Genomic DNA, 22,984 nt, shown 5'->3' with positions numbered 1-22,984 from the left:
CAGCTCTTTCAATGATTGCTCAAGAAATGTAGTACAGTGTTAATTCAGTTTTATTTTTAGTATATCAAATTGTCCAGAATTTCTCGTTTTTTCCATTGTAATAATTACAACAACCCAAGTATCGTCTACAGATACGATACGCCAAAGAATATCGTATACGTACAACACGCCTAAGTACAATCTCCAACATCTTAACATCTCCCGTGGGCCGCAATCACGGGGATGCATCACCAACACTTGCGGCCGTGGGGAAATCATAAACATCTGCCGCGGACCGCAATCACGGGGACATCATCATCGACACTTGTGACCGCGGCGAAATCGTGAACATCTCCCGCACACAGGCCGCAATCACGGGGACATTATCATTGACAACTCGATACAGCATCTACTTGTGAACGTCTCCTGTGGGCTGCGATCATAAGGACACATCCCCGTCACCCGCGGCCGCGGCTAAATCATGAACGTCTCCCGCGGGCTGCAATCACGGGACATCATCACAGGCACCCGAGGCCGCGGCAAAATCGTGAACATCTCCCTCGGTTCACGGAGACATCATTATGGTCACCTGTGATCGTGGCAAACTGGTGGTTTAAAATAAATTATTTTTTTAAAATGTTATATAAAAAAATGTTTTTCCCAATCCTCTGCGGCCCCCTTTTGCTTGCGGCCCTAGGCCCCGGCCTAATCGGCCTAATTTTTAGTATATCAAATTGTCCAGAATTTCTCGTTTTTTCCATTGTAATAATTACAACAACCCAAGTATCGTCTACAGATACGATACGCCAAAGAATATCGTATACGTACAACACGCCTAAGTACAATCTCCAAGAAGTGGTAAAAAATGCAGAAACCAACCCATACAATAGATATAAGTTAACTTCATAAGAAATAATCTTAAGAGTTACTGTGATATTTTCCACTGATTTGGTAATAGAACATTACACAGTATTGCAAAACATGACACGATGCAAAAGAAAATTGACTTTAAAATCTGAAAAAAAATCATTGCAAATAATTTTACAAATCACAATTTCAATATTAACAGCTGTTTCATTGAAGAGTAGTGAAAATTGATGCATATGGTCGTAATGTAAACAAATCTGGAGAGGCAACTTCAAAGGCCTCTCGGGCAGAGCCCCAAGGGGATTTACCTCTTTTCTCTTTTGATGGCTCATCTACAGACCAAGACCTTTCTTTAGAGACCCCTACCAAGTTTCTACGCCCAGCCGTTCTCTGAAAATAGCTGTGACAAAACCCCGTTTTTCCTCCATAAGAATAACATGGGATGGGAATTTAAAGACCACTGGGGCAGAGCCCCAAGGAAATTTACCACGTTACTCTTTTGATGGCTCATCTTCAGACCAAGACCTTTCTTTAGAGACCCCTACCGAGTTTCTACGCCCAGCCGTTCTCTCAAATTAGCTGTCACAAAGAAAAACAGTTTCAAATTAATATATAGATTTTTATTTGCATCACTCATCATTATAAGTTAGTTTTTCTAGGATGCCGTATGCACAATCGTTGTACTCTTTCCATATCAACCAGTTCATTTGTCAGACAACTATATCGTCAATCAAACGTTTCATACAGCAACACACACTAGGTGCATTTTTAAAGCTGAATATAAATAATGAAGTACCGGTACCCAGTAGAATGATTATATATAAAATAGAATGAAGTATTGTATCGAACCACTGAATTTGGAGCCTGTAATACCTCTCATGATCTTGTAAAATCTGAGACTTATTTTAGAGTCTAGTGTTTTAGTTACACCACATTAGTGTTTAGATGTTTACGCAACTCACATTTGTGTCTATAAATGGTGTATTCTTCTTGAACAAACTTTCTGCTCTCTGATTTGGATTTGTTAAAAAAAACCAGAGAAGCAGTAGTTTACAAAAAGATAGTTGTATTTGGTTAAAATAATTTTAACGCTTGTAAAATGAAATAATAAGACACAAAGTGTCACGTAAGCGAACCAGACAAAAACATACATTATAACATTTTAGCTGAACCATAATAATGATGTCTATGAGAGGGAGTATGTATACACCTTCAAACATATGTTCTTTTCAACACTTTTTACTCTGCTTTTATCAACACTGCCTTTACCCAATGGTCAATAAGTTTTTTTTTTCTTAAAATAATTAATTAGAATAATGTTGATAAACAAATTCATATTAAAAATAATTTAAAACAATATAAACAGCACTCTTTCACTACGATCTGACAATTTAGGTGGGATAAATAACACTTTGTTACACAAATCAATATATTTTATCGCTATATACAAAAGTATGATAATCTGATAAGAGTAGAAAATAAGGCACAATCCTATACAAAATTAAAAACACACAATATCACAGTAGTAAAAATAAACCTCACTTACATAGGAAAGTAAATAGTTTGTTAAATCAATATCATCAGCTGTCGTCGGTTTTATCATCTTCTTCACTTTCATCTTCTCCTTCTTCCAATAATTCTTCTTTAGATTCTTCTTCTGTGATTGTCTTCTGTAATAAATTGATAACATTTTACATTACTTCCATTGAAATAATGGCATAATCTAAATTTGTCACAACAAAACAAACCCTATTTTAAATACACCAGTTTTAAGTGGGTGTGTCATAGTGTAGTGGTTAGCGTCTCAGAGTTCGGTGCAGGAGGGACGGGTTCAATTCCTGGTACATACACAAAACTTTAATATGGGTTTGGACCGCTTTCCCTTAAAAGTGTTTGAACTCATGTTGTCATAGGAGGGACTTTCTGCAAATGGCTTGGGCAGAAGTTCACATCACTAGGCATTGCAAACATAACCTGTTTTGCTTCTTGTTTTTCTTCAGTAAAGAAGAGGATAGTTTCCTTTTAGCGAATTTCCCATATAGGGAATAAGCTATTACCGTAGTACTCATGGTAAGACCTGGACCCGGGACAAATTTTTTTTTCGTCTTGAGGTCCCTAGAGGCCAAAAACACCATCCGTTCAAATTCATATATATATATATATATATGTGTCCGTCAGCACGATAACTCGAGCAAAAATGATCCGATTTTGATGAAATTTGGTACAAACGTGTAAACGTACGTTTATTCGAACGAGTTCGCGATCCAGCATGATCGGACCATGGGAACAGGGGTTTACGGGGGGTTTTATGGGGTAAAAATAGGTTTTTCCCATTTTTGACCCAAAAAACATAAAATTTAGCAATTTCTTTCCAAACCATTTTGTAGAGCTTAAAAAACAAATAATTTAGTATATTGAAGCGTTATTATGCGCCTAATGGTTAGGGTGAAAATTCCAAAAAATTGTAAATTTAAAGTCTTATGGAGAATAAGTAAACTGTTGTAGTTTGCTTGTTTGTGAACATATTTTGATCAAATTTGGAAAATGTTTTTATTTCTTACTAACTATTCACATTTTACAAAAAAAAAACAAACAGTTTTACCCTCCCTGATGCAGCAAACCTAAGTACTTGTTAAACTAATTCTATTTAAATCAAGAATAAATGTTATATTTTTAAGTAGACATTTCGGTGTAAATCCAATCAGTCAAATGGAAATTCGCTTAGTCTGCAGGTTTGCTGCGGCGGGGGTATTTTTGTTATAAAATATGTACATATTGTAATCAAAGACTATATGTGTGGGAGATACCATAAAAAATATCCCCACATCATAGCATTAAACGAGTCAACTCACGCTTTCTTCTAAATCATTTTGTATAAGTATTGTTACCTTGGGTGTCGCTTTCTGGGAGTGTTGGTAGAAGACAAAGGACACACCAGCATCCCAGCACTGTCGCAGCACCGGGTCTACGAGCCACCGCTTCTCTCGGCAATGATGCCAACACGACAAGTCGTCCGTACAGTCAGAGTCAGCTGGTGGAGGCTTGGTTTGTATACCATTCACACATCGACCACACTTGATCCTACAAATGAAAGATAAATAAGAAACCAAAATCCCTAACAATCTGTAAAAATAAATAGAGGGCTGGCAAACACAATGGATGTTTGATTACCAGTTCTCTTTGTGTTTTTCTTGTGTGATTTCCAGCATTATTTTGGGTTTTTGTAGTATTATTGGTACTTTACTTATTAAGTACTTTCTCACCGCAGGTCCGGGATTTAATTTCAGATCCTGAAATGTATGCACTAATCTCTAAGACAACATAAACTATCATCACCAAAAAGAGTGCATTTCATATAAAGTGGAGAGTAAATCAAATTCTAAATTTTATGAGTGTTCAAGCAAGCACTCTTTCACTAAGCATACGGTACACTGTTCTACCCACTTGTCGTGTGTATCGCTCGGCGTGTTCTCTTCCAGTTGAAACAAACTGCGTAACTCGGAGAGAGAGAAATGTCGTGCAACATCTTCTTCACAATCTACCACAGATGAGCTCAAAGCCTTCTTGTGCGCTTGTCGTTGCATCATCTTCTCCTCTATGCTGCCGGTCTGCATCCAACACAGAAAAATTATAACTAGGCAATACAATGTAAAAATCCTCTTTCAAACTGTCTATTTATAGAAGTAGCACAGTAATATCACTAGTATTAAAATCCTCATTGATTCCCTATGTACATGGCTCACACATAGGTGTTCATTGTGTACTCACAAAATTTCAACAGACATTGTTTATATTAAAACATAAACAACAAATTTAAATTCTCTTATTTTTCTTGGTGGTCAGACTTCAATGAATAATTACATCAATACAAACCAGTATTTAGCTTGAACACCCCTGACTAGTTAAAAAGTTAAATGTTAAAAAACTCTCCCAAATCCAACTATTTATTTCATTTTGCTCTGGGAGCCATTTCCGGCGAAGCCCACAGCCTTGGGGCCCTTAAAACCATCAACGTGGACGATTTCAAGTTTCCACACAAGTCACAATATTATCATACTTACACAGAGGAACCTGTAGACGAAGCATGGTTTCTTCTGTCCGTCTCGCCAGACCCGAGCCATTGCTTGGTCGTCATTGGCCGGGTTCCAGTCAGGGTCAAACATGACGAGACGGTTGGCTCCGATGAGGTTGAGGCCACAACCGCCTGCCTTGGAGCTCAACATGAAGATGAAGTCACCTCCCATTGGGTTGTTGAAGTTCTCTACAACCTACAGTTGAAAAAGAATATCTTTACTAAATGAGATATACATTGGTAAATGTCAAATAGCGATGGGATTTGGGAAGCCTTAAATGTCAAAAGAAAACTTGGGTTTTAGGGGAAATCAGACTAGATTCAAACGACGTCGACACACCAAGGTGTGTATTTGAAGGCAGAGAGGAGTTAAGTATGAGTGTTAAAAAGGGATGTTGGCTTTGTTGCGGACTTTTAAAAAGACTAACTGTTGCTTTAGCCAGGACCATTTATTAAAAGCCCAATGATGAAGGATAGCTGGGTCTAGTTTCAAACCCTTAAAGAGTGACTGACTTTTCTCAGGATCAAACCAGCATTCTTCTGATAACCAGGCAAGCACTACAACCACTCAGCTAACCAGCTGGTGTTGTGGAAAGATTTAAGTGCACAAGGAAACAACATTGATAGAGAATTAAACATCTATAATTTAATCAAACAAATTCAATGAAATTATAAAACAGTTAATACCTAGTGTGTTTCAGTATTTTTCAAACAAGCAATTTGTTCAGTATATACTCTAAACAAATATCCCAGAAAAATTCTTTTATTCGTTATTAGTTCAAGACATCTTCTTGAAACTACATTTCATCACCAGTCCAAACCCAGTCAAAGAGCAAACTCAAAGACATTCAAATTTGCCACCATACTCTCACAACTACTACAAAGAAGCAAAGACGTATTGTACAGTATTGACATATACAATACTCAACACATCCAGCTAGATTAAAAAAGAAAAAACCAAAAACTCTCTCTACCTTGGCCCTTTTCTTGATCGTCATACTGCCATCTAGTCTCACATACTGGTAGTTTCGCAGACGACACAGTCTCTCAAACAGGTCCAGGGTCTGAGTGTAGTTGGACACCAACACTACTTTGTCGGTTGTCGTTGTCTTGACAATAGCCAACATGCAATCCAACACCATCAGTTTGGCAGACAGCTCTACCATCAGCGTCTTTCTGTGGGGGTGAAAAAGTTACACAGTAACTATGATGTTTTACCAGCTTAGACCAGGGAAGCCACCTTTGGTTAAGGAAAAATCAGACGGGGGGGGGGGGGGGGGGGGGTGGTGGAGGGGGGCACCACCTCACGGATTAACATAGTCCGCCAAATGGCAACCCTGGAGTAGACATCTCATACAACAGTTGTCACCAAATTCTTATTCAAATGCAACCACATGTGCCAAACCAATACATATGTTAAAATAGCTTCCATTAAAGAATAATTATCTAGAAAAATTTCTCAATATATATCTATTGACAAGTTTAAAGAAATGTACATTAGACTCCCTCTTATCCGGACATCGGTTTGACCGGATTACACTCGGTACAAGTGACATCTCTTTATCCGGATAATTTTCATCAGCACATCGGTTTAACCGGACTAGATTGGTAGGAAGTGGGCGGTACTGAAACGACTGTTCTCGTAGGAAAGATTTGAGACCAGTGATTCCGTGTCTAAATACAATTCTCTCCTAATTTTAAGTCAAATACTGTATAGAGTATGCATTTTTTGGGGGACGACCGTTTAACCGGAAAAACCGTTATCCGGACTGGCCTCGGTCCCGAGGAGTCCGGATAAGAGGGAGTCTACTGTACGTATAGATGAGTTTATTACAGCAATTATTAATCATTTATAGTAATTATTAATTGCAACGGCCACTTCCTCGAACATTGTTATAAACACCAGATACGTACTGTGTTTTCACAACACTGGTCTACGGGGGACTAACCAAATTTGTTTTTGTTATCCGACAAAACGTTTTGTCAAAAGTGTTTTGTTTGACCAGTGTGCGGCCGGCCTAAGAGTGTCAATTATGCATTAATTTTCTAAAACTGGCTGCAACTATAACACTTGGGATTGAAAGGTCAAGTCACATACATAGTCAAGGGTAAAAACCACAAAGGGTTTCAGATGTAAAAGAGTAATGATTATATGATAAGACCTGGACCCGCGACTAATTTACTATTGCGTTTTGAGGTCCCCAGAGGCCAAAAACACCATCCATTCAAATTCATATATTTAGATATATGTGTCCGTTAGCGTAATAACTCGAGGATGACATTTTTTACAACCGTTTAAATCAACCACTGCACCTGGTAATTCACTTAGTCTTCAGGTTTGCTGAGGCAGGGGTATTACAATTCCCAATTCCCAATGACAACAACTTTGGTGCTAGCCCTCTGGACAGTTTCACTTCTCACCTGGCGTAGGTTTGTTGGTACCCCTGGGGCAGGAGAGCGGCTGCGTCCTCAAACCCGTCACTTCCAGCTAGTATCTTGTCCATGACCAGGTCCGGGTGATTGCACAGTTTTTTGAGCGACGTAATCGACGACAACGCAGACAACGACACTTTACCCTCTCCTCCTGCGCCTGAAATGTTTTGTATGAATACAGTCCATCTTTAGCGATGGATATAACTAGATATTCTGTTCCTATGATAAAGTTGTTGCTAGTTTTAGAATAAGAATGAGCATAGTTGAATATTGAGCCATTGACAGAAAGTGCTGTTGTCAATTTCTTTTTTCTGATGCATATGCCATCTTTTTAACCAACCATAACTGAAAGATTAACTTGCTGTAAATTATATCATTTTTTTATATCATACAAACTTGCATAGTACCCAAACCTAAGAGATAAATTAGAGACTTGACAGAAGCTCCCTCTGTGGCTCATTCAACTATGTTATTTAATTTGAATAAAAAATACTACAGCTGATCCACATGGATGGGATGATTAATTAATTCTAACTAATTTATATTGTGACAAAATACCTTTGATATTGCGTTTGAAGGAGTCGGAGTTGATGAGTTTCTTGTAGAGTTCTGCTTGTAGGGAGGAGAGTTTTATGCAGACCACCTGTTCAGTCTTGAGGGGTAAATACTGCGATAAGAGAGCTGATGTTCGCCTGTACACAATACACAAAAGTTAGCCCTTTCAACCTCATAGATAACTCAGTAAAATAGTTATGCCTATTCTTATCTTGTTTTCCTTCATCTTTCAAACACCAATATTCAAATTATTTTTTATTAAGTTTTCAGTGGACACCCACACAGTAAAGATGGCCAAAAGTATTAAATTGCCTGATTTAAGGTGCAACTACATAACAATCTACCTTTCTCGTCAATATCCTTCCCAGATTATTCTACGTGAAACTTCAAGCTCTGTCACAGTCAGATGATCACATGAGTTGCACAGTAGACCTGACTGAGAAAAGTTTTAAACTCTCAATTTTAAGTGCTGTCACCTGAAGACAGTGCCTTAAATCACTCAGCCAGACATAACAGTCTACTGCAAAAACCTACTTGTCAACCAAAAGCCGAAGGGTAGTAGTTCTAAACTTGACCACCAGGTTGCAGAACATTAAGAACAGCCAGAAGATCAGTTGGTTTTTGAGTTTTACTTGCATAGGTTGTAAGTAGAAGTCGGTCATGTTACTCTTGCTTTTGACACATCAGCCTTTGGAACTCAAAGTTCAAAATTACTTTACTGTCTAGGTACAGTACAAAAGAAACAAGTTAAGATGGAATTTCAAAGACAAGAGATCTTTTTCACTTTTGAAATAGATAGTATTATGGTATTTAGTAATTGCTATACCATACCTAATCAGACACCGGTTAACAAGTCCAATCAGCTGTTGAAGCCGTTCATTTGCTTTGGCTCTCTCTGCATCCGAAGCCATAGAGTCTTGGCCTCGTAGGATCGGAGTCTCATAATGTTTTCTAAACTCCTAAAACAGTCGGACTGGTAAACATCTCATGACTTACTCACCAGATTTAACCAACACCCCTTAATTCATGGTGCTGTCACCTGGCTAAGGTGATAAAGAACAGCCAGACACAACAGTCTACCTCAAACACTAACACTGGCCAACAAAAAATCTAAGTGCACTAGTTACAAGCTTGACTCCTAGGTTGCAGAGCTTGCAAGGCATTGTTTCAATCGTTGGGCCAACGTTTTAGTCATGGAGCTCAAAGATATTGGGAGAGAGAGAGGACCCAAGCCTATAAACAGTCTATCTATTATGGCTCTCCACTAGTGATGTGTCAAAACTGAATCTCAAATCTAAAGACCACAAAAAATATGAAAAAGTTTAGGTTACGACTGAACGAGATTTTTGATCGGAGGGTTTTGAGATTCAAAACTATGTATTGATTCAATGTATTGATCTCATATTCATGTTCCTATGTCTGTCTACGAGTTTAAATTTATTTCAGTGTTAGTTATTTATAAAAATTATATCTTTTATGTTTAAAGTGTCATTCATGTTGTTATGTCAGGGTTAGGAGTGGAATTTCTTTCAGTTTTGATGGCATAATAAACATTTTACCATCACCTGGATTAGTTTACAATCTTAACCAGACTTGTAAGGAAAAAGACCTTAACAAACATGACTTTATTTTTCTTGTATTTTTATTCTTAGTTTATTACTACCTGAGCAGTTCCTAGGATGCCCTGATTGACAAAGTGCACCAGGCTGAAGTACTCGAGGAGGTCATTCTGAATCGGAGTTCCAGAGAGTAAAACTCTGCGTTTGCAATTAAGTCCCATCAGTGCCACGTATGTCTGACTCTCACAGTTTTTCAGTCGGTGACCCTATAAATCGTAAAAGACATAGAGAAATCATTTAATAAGGAAAAAGGTGTTTTCATTATCTCTAAATATTTTCACCCACTGCTTTACAAGGCTGAAAAATACCATCCTGTTCCACTAAACTGCCCCGGTTTGGATTAACTACCACATTTGATGGTTAAATTAAAGGTAGCCTACTAACAAAAACATTAAAGAGTTCTCACACAAAATGCTGTCAAGTATAGAGAATTTCTACACGGAGAAGAAAAAAATGATTGACCAGGAGGAGGAGGGAGGTAAATAGTGGTTGGTTGTCATGTAGTACAAAGAACGTAATTGTGGGAGACCGTGATTGTTGCTGCCATCATGTTTCATTCACAGTTTTGTCTTTGTTGCAGGAGCAATATATAAAGAACACAACATCTTAAAGATAAATGAATACAGACAAGTACAGTCTTTTTCTTAATTTTCAGAGACAAGATCCTCATTCATGTGGTTGTCGATCCTATACTTTCAAACATTTTGAGGCCTCATCAACGGTCTTTTACTGTCATAAAGATTCATGGTTTTATTTTTTTAAATACAATAATACTCTATTTCCAGCTAATATGAACAATTTGATAATCCTAACAGGGTCTAGTACAATTAGTTTGGATTAGAAGGACTTTGTATACGGTATTCAGTTAAAAGTATCAACCATAGATAGTAAGAAACTACTAATGTTTGTTTATCTCATACAATATTAAACTAACTTCAACCTGCTTTTATGTATACAACTTACCTCATCACACAACACCAGTCCCACCTCCCCCTTGTGTAGCACAGCTGCGTGGCTTCGGAACGTCTCATAGGAGATAACCAGGATCGGCTGTGTCGTCCGACCTCGGTATGTCTGCATGAACCCACTCAGTTGGCGGTCTATGTGGTCCTTGGATCCACCATCGATCGCAAGAGCGCTAACTCGACCCCCGAGCCACTTGGTTATCTCGTTACACCAATTCTACAATGTGTTTTATAAGTACAATATAAAATTATATGATAAATCAAAATCATAGAACCAAATCTTCTCTAAAGCACTGAAAATGGGTTCTGGTTCCAAATAAACAGGCATAAAAAAATAATTTTAGTCTTAGTCCTAGGTCTTGGTAAGTAACAAAACAACAAAGTTCATCCTACTTCATACCTAATACACCTTGCATATACTCAGCTTAAAACATTCACAGAGTTCGCCACTAGGTGAAGTAATATAAGTGACTGACTAGTTTGCAAAGTTTAAAAATAAGCATATACCTTGACAAGAGAGCTAGGTGCCACTATCACTGCCTTTTCTACAGTAGGCTTGGCTTCTGGACCCTGCCTCAACAAAGTCCACATCAGGGTGATGCACTGAAGTGTTTTTCCCAGACCCATCTCGTCCGCCATGATGCAGCCGTACGCTCCCTCGATGCGCTGTCCCGTCACACAATCGTACATAAACTTTACTCCCTGGGACAAATTTAGAAAACAATAAAAAACAAGAAAAATACGGTACTCTAGTTGTGCGTAACTAATCTTAAATTTTAGGCCTAACTTAGTGCATAAAACTAGTTGAAGGGGATATGGCTACATAAAGATAACTTTCACTTTTTGGTCTTTTGTAACATCCCTCAACTTGGTCCATCAGCCTTAGCCTCTAGCAAAGTTCTAGCATTAGCCTATCTTACAAACAGGTACAAAAATAAAGTTTTATTTGGAACAAATATAATCTTAAAACTAAAACAGTTACTTACCTCACGTTGATGAGGCCTCAAAATGTTTGAAAGTATAGGATCGACAACCACATGAACGAGGATCTTGTCTCTGAAAATTAAGAGAAAGACTGTACTTGTCTGTATTCATTGAGCGGAGCGAGCGAAGCTCTTTGGGATCAACTTCAATGCAACAAATAGAGAAACATCACTCAATAACGGCTGAACGCATTTTAGTAAAACTTAACAAAATTACTTAGACTAATAGTGAGATGGTTTTTAAACAAACAAATTTCAATTAGATATTGCTAATGCAATTTAAAACGAACTTAAAATTTCCAATTTTTAACATTAGGCTTATGGGACTAAAGTAGCCATGACAGGTTTTTGTTTACAAGAAAAATGTAAACAAGATACCCATAAGGTATTTCTGAACCTTCTAGACTTTTCTTTTAAACGTTTTTAAACCATTCCTATGATCTTAATAAACCAGAAAATACCGTTATAACATTTTTTTAAGGCGCGGAATTCACTGCAAATCGAGAAAATATACGGAACTACTTTCTCAATACGGGGAGCATAAACAAGGAGCGGAGGGATACGGACCGGTGACTACTTTCTTGGGAACCTATATGTGTTGCCAGGTGATTAGAAACAGCCAATGTTAGAAATCAGAATTTAATAAGCGATATATCGAACCGCATCGAAATCAATATTTAATCTCAAATCACGTTTGTTCCGCTCAACTGGCTTTCACCTCTCTGAAAGCAACCCTAGTTTATCTTTAAACCTTAATCATGGGGGATCAAGCTGGTCTAGTTCTTCGGTTCCAGAGGTCCCGGGTTCAAATCCTGCCAAATCACCCATGGATTTTATCCATCTGATAATGCCGCAACCCCTAGGTCGAGTCTGAAGTAATGTGAAAAACAATTACGGGCTTGTGCCTAGCGTCCTAGGACAAAAAAAACCGTAATCTTGGAGATCAAGTAGTTATGGTGCTCTGTTAGATTATATAAGATTTTACAAAGAAGGATGGTTGGCAAATATTTCCAGCACTTTTCTAAAAGCAAGAGGCTAGTACATAGCGATTACATAACATGCATAAACTCAACTCATAACTTGAATAGATCTAGATTATCCAATGATTCTTAATCCATCCAACTATTGGGGTAGCTGACTGGTTATTGTGCACACCTTCAAATCTGAAGAGTAATGGTTTAATCCCGAGCAGACATGATTCTGAACTCAGAAGCCATTTATTTTTGGGCTATAGATTAATCAAAAAAGCCAAAGGCCAATGTCAGATACAAACAATTAGTGAAAATACAAAATATCGATGTTAGTAACAGCAACAAGATCATGTATTGGACCGCTTCCTTACAAACAAAACGAAAAAAAAAAATCTGAGTGAAAATCCACAAGTGTTGATTCAGGTTGGAACAAAAGTCCCAGGTGGGTTAAATATTTCAAAACATAATAAAGATAGAGCTTTATAAATTAAAACACAGTTACTGGGCATTAACATCATTTTAACGCATGATTCAGTGATACACTACCTCTTCGGGGGGATGGCCCACTAGGAGTCAGAAGAAAGTTGTGGCATTATATTATACTAATAAAGACCTTTAATTTGATGTGCATATTGACCTATACATGCATTTACAATTTTCTTCCAACTTCTAGCGGTCGCCCCCTGAGGAGTAGCGTGTAATAGCAATGCAAATTTAATTCATCTTTGAATAGGTAGCTTTCATTTTTGACTCGGTTCTCCGTTTGAGTTCGGGTTTGCTGCACTGTATTTTAATAGCAAAGACCTCCCTTTAAAGGTCAAATTTTTTCTCCATTTTTCAGCGAGTATAGTTTACCATTCCAGTAGTCGGGAAAATTGGGTTTATCGACTTATACTCGCCAGACCGCAAAGATCAACTTTTTTTATTTAATTTTTTTTTTTGTGAGTATAGGTAGCCATTTTATCAGTCGGGAAAACGGCGGGCGGCGACCTATACTCGCCATTCGACCTCAAATGGTTAATTTGATGTGGATATCAACCCATGCTTACTGTACATTTAAGATTTTCTTCTGACTCCTAGCAGAAGTCAGCTGAATCCCCCTGAAGAGGTAGCGCATCTTTGAATAATGTGTTAAGATCATCTTAATTATCAATAACTGTGGACCAAGTTTTAAAGCTCTATCTATAATACTTTTTGAAATATTAAACAGTTCTGGGACTTTTTTTCCACCCCGTACAAGTAACACCTATTTACAGTAGTTAGTTGTACCACACCCCTGTTAACAGATTGTTACGAACTTGTCCATTTTAAGCTGGTCGTGCGCGCTGAGCTGGGGTGGAGTGAACAACACCAGAGCTCCTGGTGCTTCAGGGTCGTGTAATGACCGGCGCACACCATCTCGGCGTACTCCCAAGGCACGGTTACCGAGGGGACCTTGGTAGTTGGCTATGGGAACTTTGAAAGGCTTTGATAGCAACTTCTTTATTAGGGTTTCCTGCAACAGTACAAATGATTAAGCAATCCTTGAGATTTGAGAAGGCAAACAATAAGGACTGTGTCTTAAAAGTTACAAACATCAAAAGAACAATATAAGTTTGCTGAACCTAATTGATTTTAAGATCGATCATACCTGACCTAATTTGTTTGAATACGCTTATATGGATGATCATCAGTGGTGACGATCAGGAGGCCATCCCCCCACTGACACAGTACCGAAGAGTGTTAATACAAAATGGTTTTGGTCACATTCCTTTAAAAGTGTTTGTGTTAAAATGACACTGGTGTAGACTGTGGAGGTGGGATATAGGTAATATAAACGGCGTGACTGACGGGACAAGGCTGGTAGTTGCGGCGTTTTGAGCAAGGGCGGGTCCAGGGCTAATTTTCGGAGGGGGCCATTCTATCGAGTGTGTAGGGTTATTTTAATTCTAGGCCAGCATGGCCACAACTTCCGGGGGGTTTGGGGGGTATGGACTACCCCCCATTGTGGGAGGGGGTCCGGGAAAATTTATACTTACAAAGTCGACATTTTAAGCACTCTGACGAAGAAAAAGTTTAATCTCTTGTAATCTGAAAGGGAGAGTTTGCAAAACTTCCTTAAACCATTGATAAACCTTTTTCTGTTCTTACCGGCCCTGTAATTTCACCTATCTATTTTTTAATGTTTTGTTTCATAATGTTGACGCGCATTGTATTCCTTTAACAATGATTGTTTCAGAAAATAAAAAGTTCCTCGCTTACTAAATTTTTGACGTTTTTAGTGCTATTAAAAATTTACCATCAATCTTAATTTGCCTAAATAAACTATAAAATAATATGTTAAGGTTCAAACTAACTACACAGTAATAAGCACTGTCTAAAATATATATAAATTTGAAATCTTTATGTTAAAAAATAAGTGGGCCCGTTTTTCTACCACACAGCGCGCCAGTATCCAGGGGAGTATTAGATTAACCCATTGGCGCCGACTTACGAGCGTTACTCGTACGGCCGCTGCAGGCCGACTTACGAGAGCCGCTCGTGTCACCGCTAGGCAGCGCCATTTTTTATTTAGTTATTATTATTTTTCGCCCTTTTTGTTTCTTCTAACTATTATAATGTTTATAAATATCTTGCTTCTTGATTTGCGTATTTACTAATTTATTTTAGCGAATAACAAACAATTTTGTGTTGCCATGGAAACCACCTATATCACCAAAAATCAGCTGCGGTAAGGTAAACAAACAATTTTTTTTAAATGTTATTACTTATAAAAGTACACAACTTTTGATTTTTCTACGTAGGGAATCGATCGACCTTTATAATAGTAGTGTTATTTGGTGTCTGGATTAATCTTGGAATTTGTATATCAAGTTTACTTTCAAAATATTGTTTTTAAAATTTTTATTTTTATAATCTTTATATATATATATTTTTTTAGTTCAGAACTTTTACTATCCAGTTAACACTTTTCTGTAGACAATTTTACTGTGAACAAAATGGTGAATTAATTATTAATTTATTACCTAAGGTTTTCTTTCTATAGCAGTTAGAGTAAAAGTCTACAAATTCGGTAAAATTAATTGCCGCCAGAGGGTGCTGCAGGTAGCGGATTAATTCCTTCCCCAATGGGTTTAAGCATACTCCGTATTAAGTTATAATTTAGATGGTATCTGTACTACATTTCCCAGCCAGGCGGGTGAGCATGCGACACTGCAACGTTGAGGATGTATACACTCGAACGCACATGTCTACGTGAGTGGATGGTGGGAAACGGGGATGTGCGCGACAATTTTTAAGTCATTTTTGAATTATAAAGCTTGAAAAAATTTTAAAAAACCTGATTCCGGGGGGGGGGGCCATGGCCCCTATGGCCCCCTCTCTGGAACCGCCACTGGTTTTGAGTTAAATGTTGTGGAAACTATGTAATTGTTAATAGTGACTGTGGTTATGGCATAAAACTATTGCTGTGATTATGGCTATGTTTGTTGGTACAAATTGACCATAATGATTGTAGGAAATGTTTGCTGGGGACCAGAGAACAGGAATCTTTAACCAGACCAGGAATTTAAGCCCAAGCCAGCTTTGATAAAAGTTATTTAATTTCTAATATTGACACCTTCCAAACTAATGAATCTGATCCAGACATAAACACCTGATTGGAGCAAACATTGATTAAATAAATCTGGTAGTTGAACTGAGAATGAACGTTTTGCTGACAAGTTAATTTCTTGGAACAATATGACTTTAAAACATGAATGAGATTGTTTGATGCCCTTAGGCGGAATCAAACATACTATTTAATAACATTTTCCAGCGTAGGAGCGAAAGCCAGTAGGCTTCCCCCCCTTGAATTTGCTCCTAGCCTAACATATTTGAATGGCGTTGCTTATAATCTATACTTAGCTTCCATAATCAACATAGTTTTCTGAGGAAGGTTCCAACTGTTCGACTTCACGGTAGGCCTAGTTAGGTTGCTGGAAGACAAGACCGAGAGTCGGGACAAGAGTGTTGGGCTTTGAAAAACGATGGATCCAAAAAAACAACCGTTGAACGGCAGGCTCGCGCATCACGCTTGCGTCACAAGACACGGCAAAAAATTGAATAAACATATTCAAAGCATAATCTAACAACTTTAATAATTTACTTAATTACATAAATTAGCCTTTTGTAGGCCTACTGTATATAAGTTAGGGTAATCTGTTTCATCTTTTTCACAATTTAGTTTTTTATCTAAAATAAATAAAAACATTAAAAAATTGAAGTAGCTTGGTCTGTAAGGCCTAATTTCAAATTACCCATGTCAAAACCTGCCAATAGTGTCAATAACTAAATTCCTGTAACTTATTCCTGGCTATACAGAACACACTGGTAACAAAAAACAAACAAAATTTCACACAATAAATGGCAAGTCCTTGCAATGAAATTGCCTATGAATTAAGTTGACTTGAAACAGTAGTATGAAAATTAATAATTAAGTTATTAACAAATTCATTATCATTATTATAAGAGGCTTAGTTTTGTGTGTAAGTTGACAATCAAAACAATTAAGGAGCTTACAAAATAGAATAGAACTTACGTGTGCAGATACTTGTTCAGGTGTATTTAAGACCACTAGAACAGGCCGATGTTCAGGAGTGCTTAGCTTCTTGTTCTTTAAGCTTCTTTTAGGGGAAGGCTCACTATCATTTTCAATGGTTCGTTTTATCTGACTTGGAGCCAGACTACGACGCTGAAAAGAATTAAAACAAAACATTTACGTTTATGGTCTATTACAATACAGTTCCAATAAAATATAGTCCACTCCTTAATTAGGCTAATAGGAAAAAAGTTTGAAGTAAAATGCTCAATATCATACAAAAAATTAAGTTAAGAGAACAAAACTTAAGTTAGGCGTAATACCTTGTTTTAGCTGGAGCTGGCTTATGAAGTGGACAGTAAATAAATATTCAACATACCTACTAGGTAAAATAGGTTTAAACTTAGGCTTGTTAAAAAAACTTAGCACTGATTATTTAGTTGCTCATTGTTAGGTAGGGTCTAGTTATTTACTTAACTTACTTGCTTAGTAATTAAGTTTACTTAATGTAAGCTAAGTTAGACTTAGGTTAGGCCTACATAATCTTTAACTAATTAACCTTTGTAATTTTTAAAATAGACTACAAATAGTTTGGATTACCTGGATTGACAGTAAAATATGTAACCTAAGTAAAATATATGAAATATGATCAACGTAAACAAACTTACCATTGCGTTGTATTAGTGAGAAAGAATATTGTATTGATCAATGTACAACAGATTTATTGTTACAGGCCTACTACATTATCTTCAAAGATTAAACATTATTTTTTTTAAACTCACTGTCCAATGAATTAATGACTTATATTTTAAATTTAATATAGTCTTTATAAACAAAAATACTGTAACTTACATAATAGTTCAAATAAGTTTTACTTTCTATAGGAAAAATAATTTACAAGTTAGTAACTAAGTTAACCTCAAGTAAACAAAAAGAAAAAACAAAACTATGGGAGTGGAATGGTAATGGTGGTAGCGGTAGCAGAAAGCTTTTCAACTTTTCCCGCCAACAATTGCCATCGGGACGCACAATTTGTTTTTCAGGACTAATTTTGCCAACAGCGTAATTTAGAGGCTTCTGATTGACTATAACAAAGGCTTAGCAATTGAAAAATTATTTTTGTTCATGGAATAAAATTATAAATGCCTCAAATTCAATTTAATATTTTTTTATTATGAAATTAAACCGTCATAACCAAACCAAACCAACCAAACGTGCTGACAATGAAAAAATCTAATGAAGGTTTGTTAATCGAAAAAATAGTTCTGTTCATAAAATAAAATTATAATTGCCTCAAATCCTATTTTATAATATTTTATTATACAATTAAACTATCATAACCTAACCAAACTAACCATACTTGCTGATAATAAAAAATCAAATGAAGGTTTAACTGAAAAAAATATTTCTGTTCATAAAATAAAACTATAAATGGGTCAAATTCAATTTTATAATGTTTTAATTATAAAATTAAATCGTCATAACCTAACCAAACCAACCAAACTTGTTGATAATGAAAAAAATCCAATACAAAAAAATAGTGCTACGGGTGGGATTCGAACCCAGGTCCTTCGGATCATCATCAGCCCAGCACTCTATCCACTATACCACTGAAGCCGTTGGCATTAACCGTATCGTTGCGGTAATATTGCTCCCTCAGCCAATCAGAAGCCTCAAAATAATACTGTAGGCAACACTAATCCTGAAATAAAAATTCAGCCATCGGCACTCGGGAGCGATGCTAAATAAAACCAAATAACTTAGTACCATAGATTAAAAATACACTCCCTTGATGAATGATAAGACATTAGCCATTTATTAATCCTTAGGCAATTACATGCAATCGATCTTGTCGCGGAAGCTTGAAATGCACAGGTCAGTCATAAGTACAACATTAAAACATGCAACACTAAAGCAAAATAATAAGTGTTCATTCTACAAAACTAAATAAGAGTACGGTAGTTATTTTTGAAAAACATGCAAAATTAATAGAGTATTAGATTATAGTACTATTTATGTAAAAATATGATGATTTCTTTAAACTATTTGCAAAACCCTTTTATTACGAACCATTAATTTATGGCAACAAAGAGTAAAAATTTTACTGTCTCCGCCAGTCTTTTCTTTCTTAAAATGTAAGCCACCATACAATGTAAACATTTTGTAATGTTCATTAATTTGTCCAAGGTTGGATGTACAGTACCGTATCCAAAATATATTATTAACACTATTAATTATTCTATGTTCTTAAATAATTTAGTGTTTTTAAATCCTACTTCATCACGTTCTGCATATAATTGCTTTATTTTTATCATCTGCATTTTCTGGATTTGTATGATGGTAACCCAGTTAGCATTAGGAAATTTGATACCTGCTAAGTCAAGTCAAGTATTAATTTGGGTTTGATTTCAAATCTATATAAATAAAATTAGAGTTTTGTCTGTACATTGCTCAGAATTATATATTTTTAGGTTATTATACGTTTTATAGATTAAAGAAGCAGAAGCGAGTCTTATCTCTATTTCTGTCTGTCTGTCTGTCTTTCTGTCTGTCTGTAACACTCAAGGTGGCATTTTACGCTATCTTCTCCAGGAAAACGAGAGTACCCATAAAGATCCAAGTCATTTTAATGTATTCACTGGATTGGCGAGAGTGTCTTTAGCCATTAAAATATGGTCTCACTACTTTGTAAATAAAATCACGGACGTTCAAAAATGCAGTTTTGTGCAATTTTTGTCAAGTCTTGTCCAATTTTTATCACATAATCCTCTATGGATAAATAACGAACAGATGTTCGGATCAAGATTATTTTTTCTAGCTGTCACTGATATGTTTACAAATGTTGTTTACAAATACCACAACTATTTTCGATCACGTTTTGAACTCATTCAAGTGAGTTTAAAAACGTTTTTCTTACATAACGGATTTAATTAATTGCAAGTGCAATAATATAGTGTAACCGTAAATGAAATTAAATAACTAGGCATCATCCAGGCCAGGAACCAGAGATTCTTAGTGTATAAAATTGTTCTTGAGTTTTGATAACCAGAAAGAAGACCTTGCATCACGGCTCGGAAACTTAAATTTATTAATGATCGTCACCAATAGCTTAGAAACAAGGTTTCCACTCATTGACGGCGCTTCAATGGCGGTTGTGTAAAGTGTAAAGTAAAAAATCACAACTGCAGTGGGTGATTGTAACAGAGGTTTACGGATGATGCTAAACTCGCTTTTCCAATGTGTCACATTCTGTTCCTAACTACTGTTCTTAATATAAGAAGGTTTCAACTGACTACGATAAGATCCCCGTGCGTAGAACGGGCACGTGAGTGAAAATTTAAAAACGTACGTTTTCAGGAAAAGCACTTTGCAAAATTTTTTCCCCTTTTTTCAAAACTTTTATTAGTTTTTTTATTTCATTAACATTTGAAGTTTCATAAAATGTCCATGGTAATGCAATATCTTTGGCAGTTTTTTTTAACAAGAGCATCTTTAGTGGAAAACACAAAATCCTGTCACGACCATAACGGACGTTTAAATGAATATTAAAAATAGTTAATATTATTTTTATAACTATGTTTTGCTATAAACTAATTTACTCTTATGACCATTATACAATAAAAAGGTCACTGAGCTTTTGGTATATTTGGTCTTTCTAGAAAAAAATAAAAAACTCAAAAAATTGAAAAAAAGTCAATAAAATCTTTTTAAGTTTGTATAACTCCGAAAAACTTACCTGAGACCCGAAAAATCGTTATGTTTGTATATAGGTGTGCTTCTTTTGTGTATAAAACATTGAAATATGACGATATTTTAATTTTTGAAATTTGTATGATAGAAATCATAAACGTGATGGTCAGGGACAAGCGGTACGGTCGTGAATTGTCTGAAATAATCTAAATCTTTCTAAACAATCCTTCAATTATACTGTTAGTTATAACAAAAATATGTGTTTCAATTGAACTAAACTGTTCAATTTACAATTATATTAAAGTTATTGTCACGACCAAACACACTATAATCCATAAGGCTGGATTGGTCGTGAAAAAACCCGCTATGGTCGTGAAACTTTGGTCGTGAAATTACGTGTTATTTGGCTCTGTTCTGGCGGTAGCCCTGCACCTCATGTTCGAGGATACAAAGTGGACTTCTAGGTTAATCTAGCAATTGAAATATCTTTTAAACAAAAATTAACACCATGTCTACTTCATCGAATGACTATGTACGGTCATGGACACACCAAAATTACAAAAAACACAATCTTTCCTTTATTAATCTTGTAATTACTCCTTTCAACTCGATACGACCGGCACTACAAACCTGACGTACACCCCGAACTAGTCTCTAAAACCAACTGACTCCATCGACTCCAGGCTTGCCACTGTCGTGCTCCAAAGTTGAAAATTTTTCCCAAATGGTCGTGACGCCAAATCGAGGGACAGACTTATTTTGTCATGGTAGTCAGTTTGCAATGACAATAAAATTATAATATGCTCCTTTTTTGTAAGTTTAATAACCATTGATGACATAAAAATATGGCTTTATATATTTCGGCATTAATAATTAGTCTAAAAACAGTGTGAAAGTTGGAAAATGTACCCTAGGGACACGTCATGGTCGTGAATTTCGAGACTTTAAAAATACGAAAAAAATACCTAGAACCTATTTAAAACTAAATAAATGTGTGTAACATGTTGCCCCCATCCCAAAAAATATAAAAACACATAATAATAAACTACAAATCCAGTATCTATGAAGTAAAAGGCCAGGGACATGAAAACGTACGTTTTTAAATTTTCACTCACACAGCTAGTACATTCTATTTCTATACCTCCATATGGCAATCTAATAAGAGCGGATTTCCTAGTATAGAAGAACCCCAGCCACCAAAACATTAAGAATTTTGATCCTAAAAAAAGCATAGCTCAACAAAGTTTTATGCTTCAAATTTGTGTTTATCTGTGAGTGAACCTTAAAATGTTTGTAGGTTAATGTTTTTATTGAGAAAATAACAGACAAAGTCAGAGATGAGCACTTTCCACATATTTAATGGTACAAATGTTTATGAGAAAATATATTAGCAAATGAAAAAACATTTTTTTAGTAGGCCTATATGCTAGCTTTCTCCAAGCCAGACAAATTTGTTTTAGGTCAGAGACCCCTGAATAAAGATAATTGGCAGTTTGTTGTCTTTGCAAACAGTTACTATCCTAATTAACACTTGATTGTTGAGAACAATCATCACAATTATTATGAGGATTGTTTAAGGGAGTTTTTTTTTTTCAAATGGAAGGTGTACCCTGTGAACATGTGAAAATTATGATGCTTATATAGCTTTGGATGTGCAAGTTGTTTTTAATCTGGTATAGTGTTACTTATGATGGTTTCAAATGACTTGTTTTTGACACTTATCATTTTGTTGGCTGTGGTAAAATGTATTTAATATTTTATTTGTGCCAGTTAATCATTTCAAATTAAGCTTCTGTTTGCTCAAATAGAGTAAATAAAAATTTTTAGTGGTGATGCAGTTCCTTTGTGCGCTTTTTGATCTCTTGTAAATTTTTTTCTTTGATTATCAATCATTTCCTACCCATTATTTAGCTAAATGAAAAGTAGTTATTGGAATCAGAATAAAAGCTGTAATACATGGTGTATATTAAATCTGAAAACGGATTGATTAAAAATATGATTCAAAAGTTACTTTGAAATATTATCTAACCCATAATATTAAAATACTAAAAAAATTTAAACTATATTTTTTAAGCCAAATAAATTGTCCTGAGAGTATTTCTTATTTAGATATATAGGATTTAAGGGGGGCAGGGGGGTCACAGGGGGTATGTGCCAAAGTGCCCCAAGAGCTTTCTTATATGTCTATAAAAATTGATAAATCTATTAAACTACCTAGTTGAAAACCAAACAAAATAATGCCGTTGTTTTAATATCTATTTCATTATTTGGACATTTAATAGTATAAACTTT

The 22,984-nt window shown here is 35.9% G+C and overlaps 1 protein-coding gene across 1 annotated transcript; it reads right to left on the bottom strand.

Moving 5' to 3' along the window:
* Positions 1–2,270: 2,270 nt before the first annotated feature.
* LOC128994552 (DNA repair and recombination protein RAD54-like) lies at positions 2,271–17,811 on the bottom strand. The gene is made up of 15 exons (XM_054419175.1): positions 17,671–17,811; positions 17,003–17,155; positions 13,743–13,939; positions 11,477–11,546; positions 10,998–11,192; positions 10,489–10,707; positions 9,570–9,731; positions 8,738–8,865; positions 7,910–8,043; positions 7,340–7,508; positions 5,893–6,094; positions 4,908–5,114; positions 4,291–4,454; positions 3,735–3,927; positions 2,271–2,516 (listed from the first exon to the last, which is right to left on the bottom strand). Exons 1-15 carry the CDS (start codon positions 17,671–17,673, stop codon positions 2,427–2,429), a joined length of 2,286 nt encoding a protein of 761 aa, XP_054275150.1. The 5' UTR covers positions 17,674–17,811; the 3' UTR covers positions 2,271–2,426.
* Between the last annotated feature and the right edge of the window lie 5,173 nt (positions 17,812–22,984).

The sequence above is a fragment of the Macrosteles quadrilineatus genome, unplaced genomic scaffold (genome assembly GCF_028750875.1).
Source record: "Macrosteles quadrilineatus isolate MER2022 unplaced genomic scaffold, UCM_ALF_1.0 Scaffold_5__1_contigs__length_97177068, whole genome shotgun sequence".
NCBI lineage: Eukaryota > Metazoa > Arthropoda > Insecta > Hemiptera > Cicadellidae > Macrosteles > Macrosteles quadrilineatus.
The sequence above is the reverse complement of the archived record's forward strand: the minus strand, read 5'-3'. Positions and strand labels throughout refer to the sequence as shown.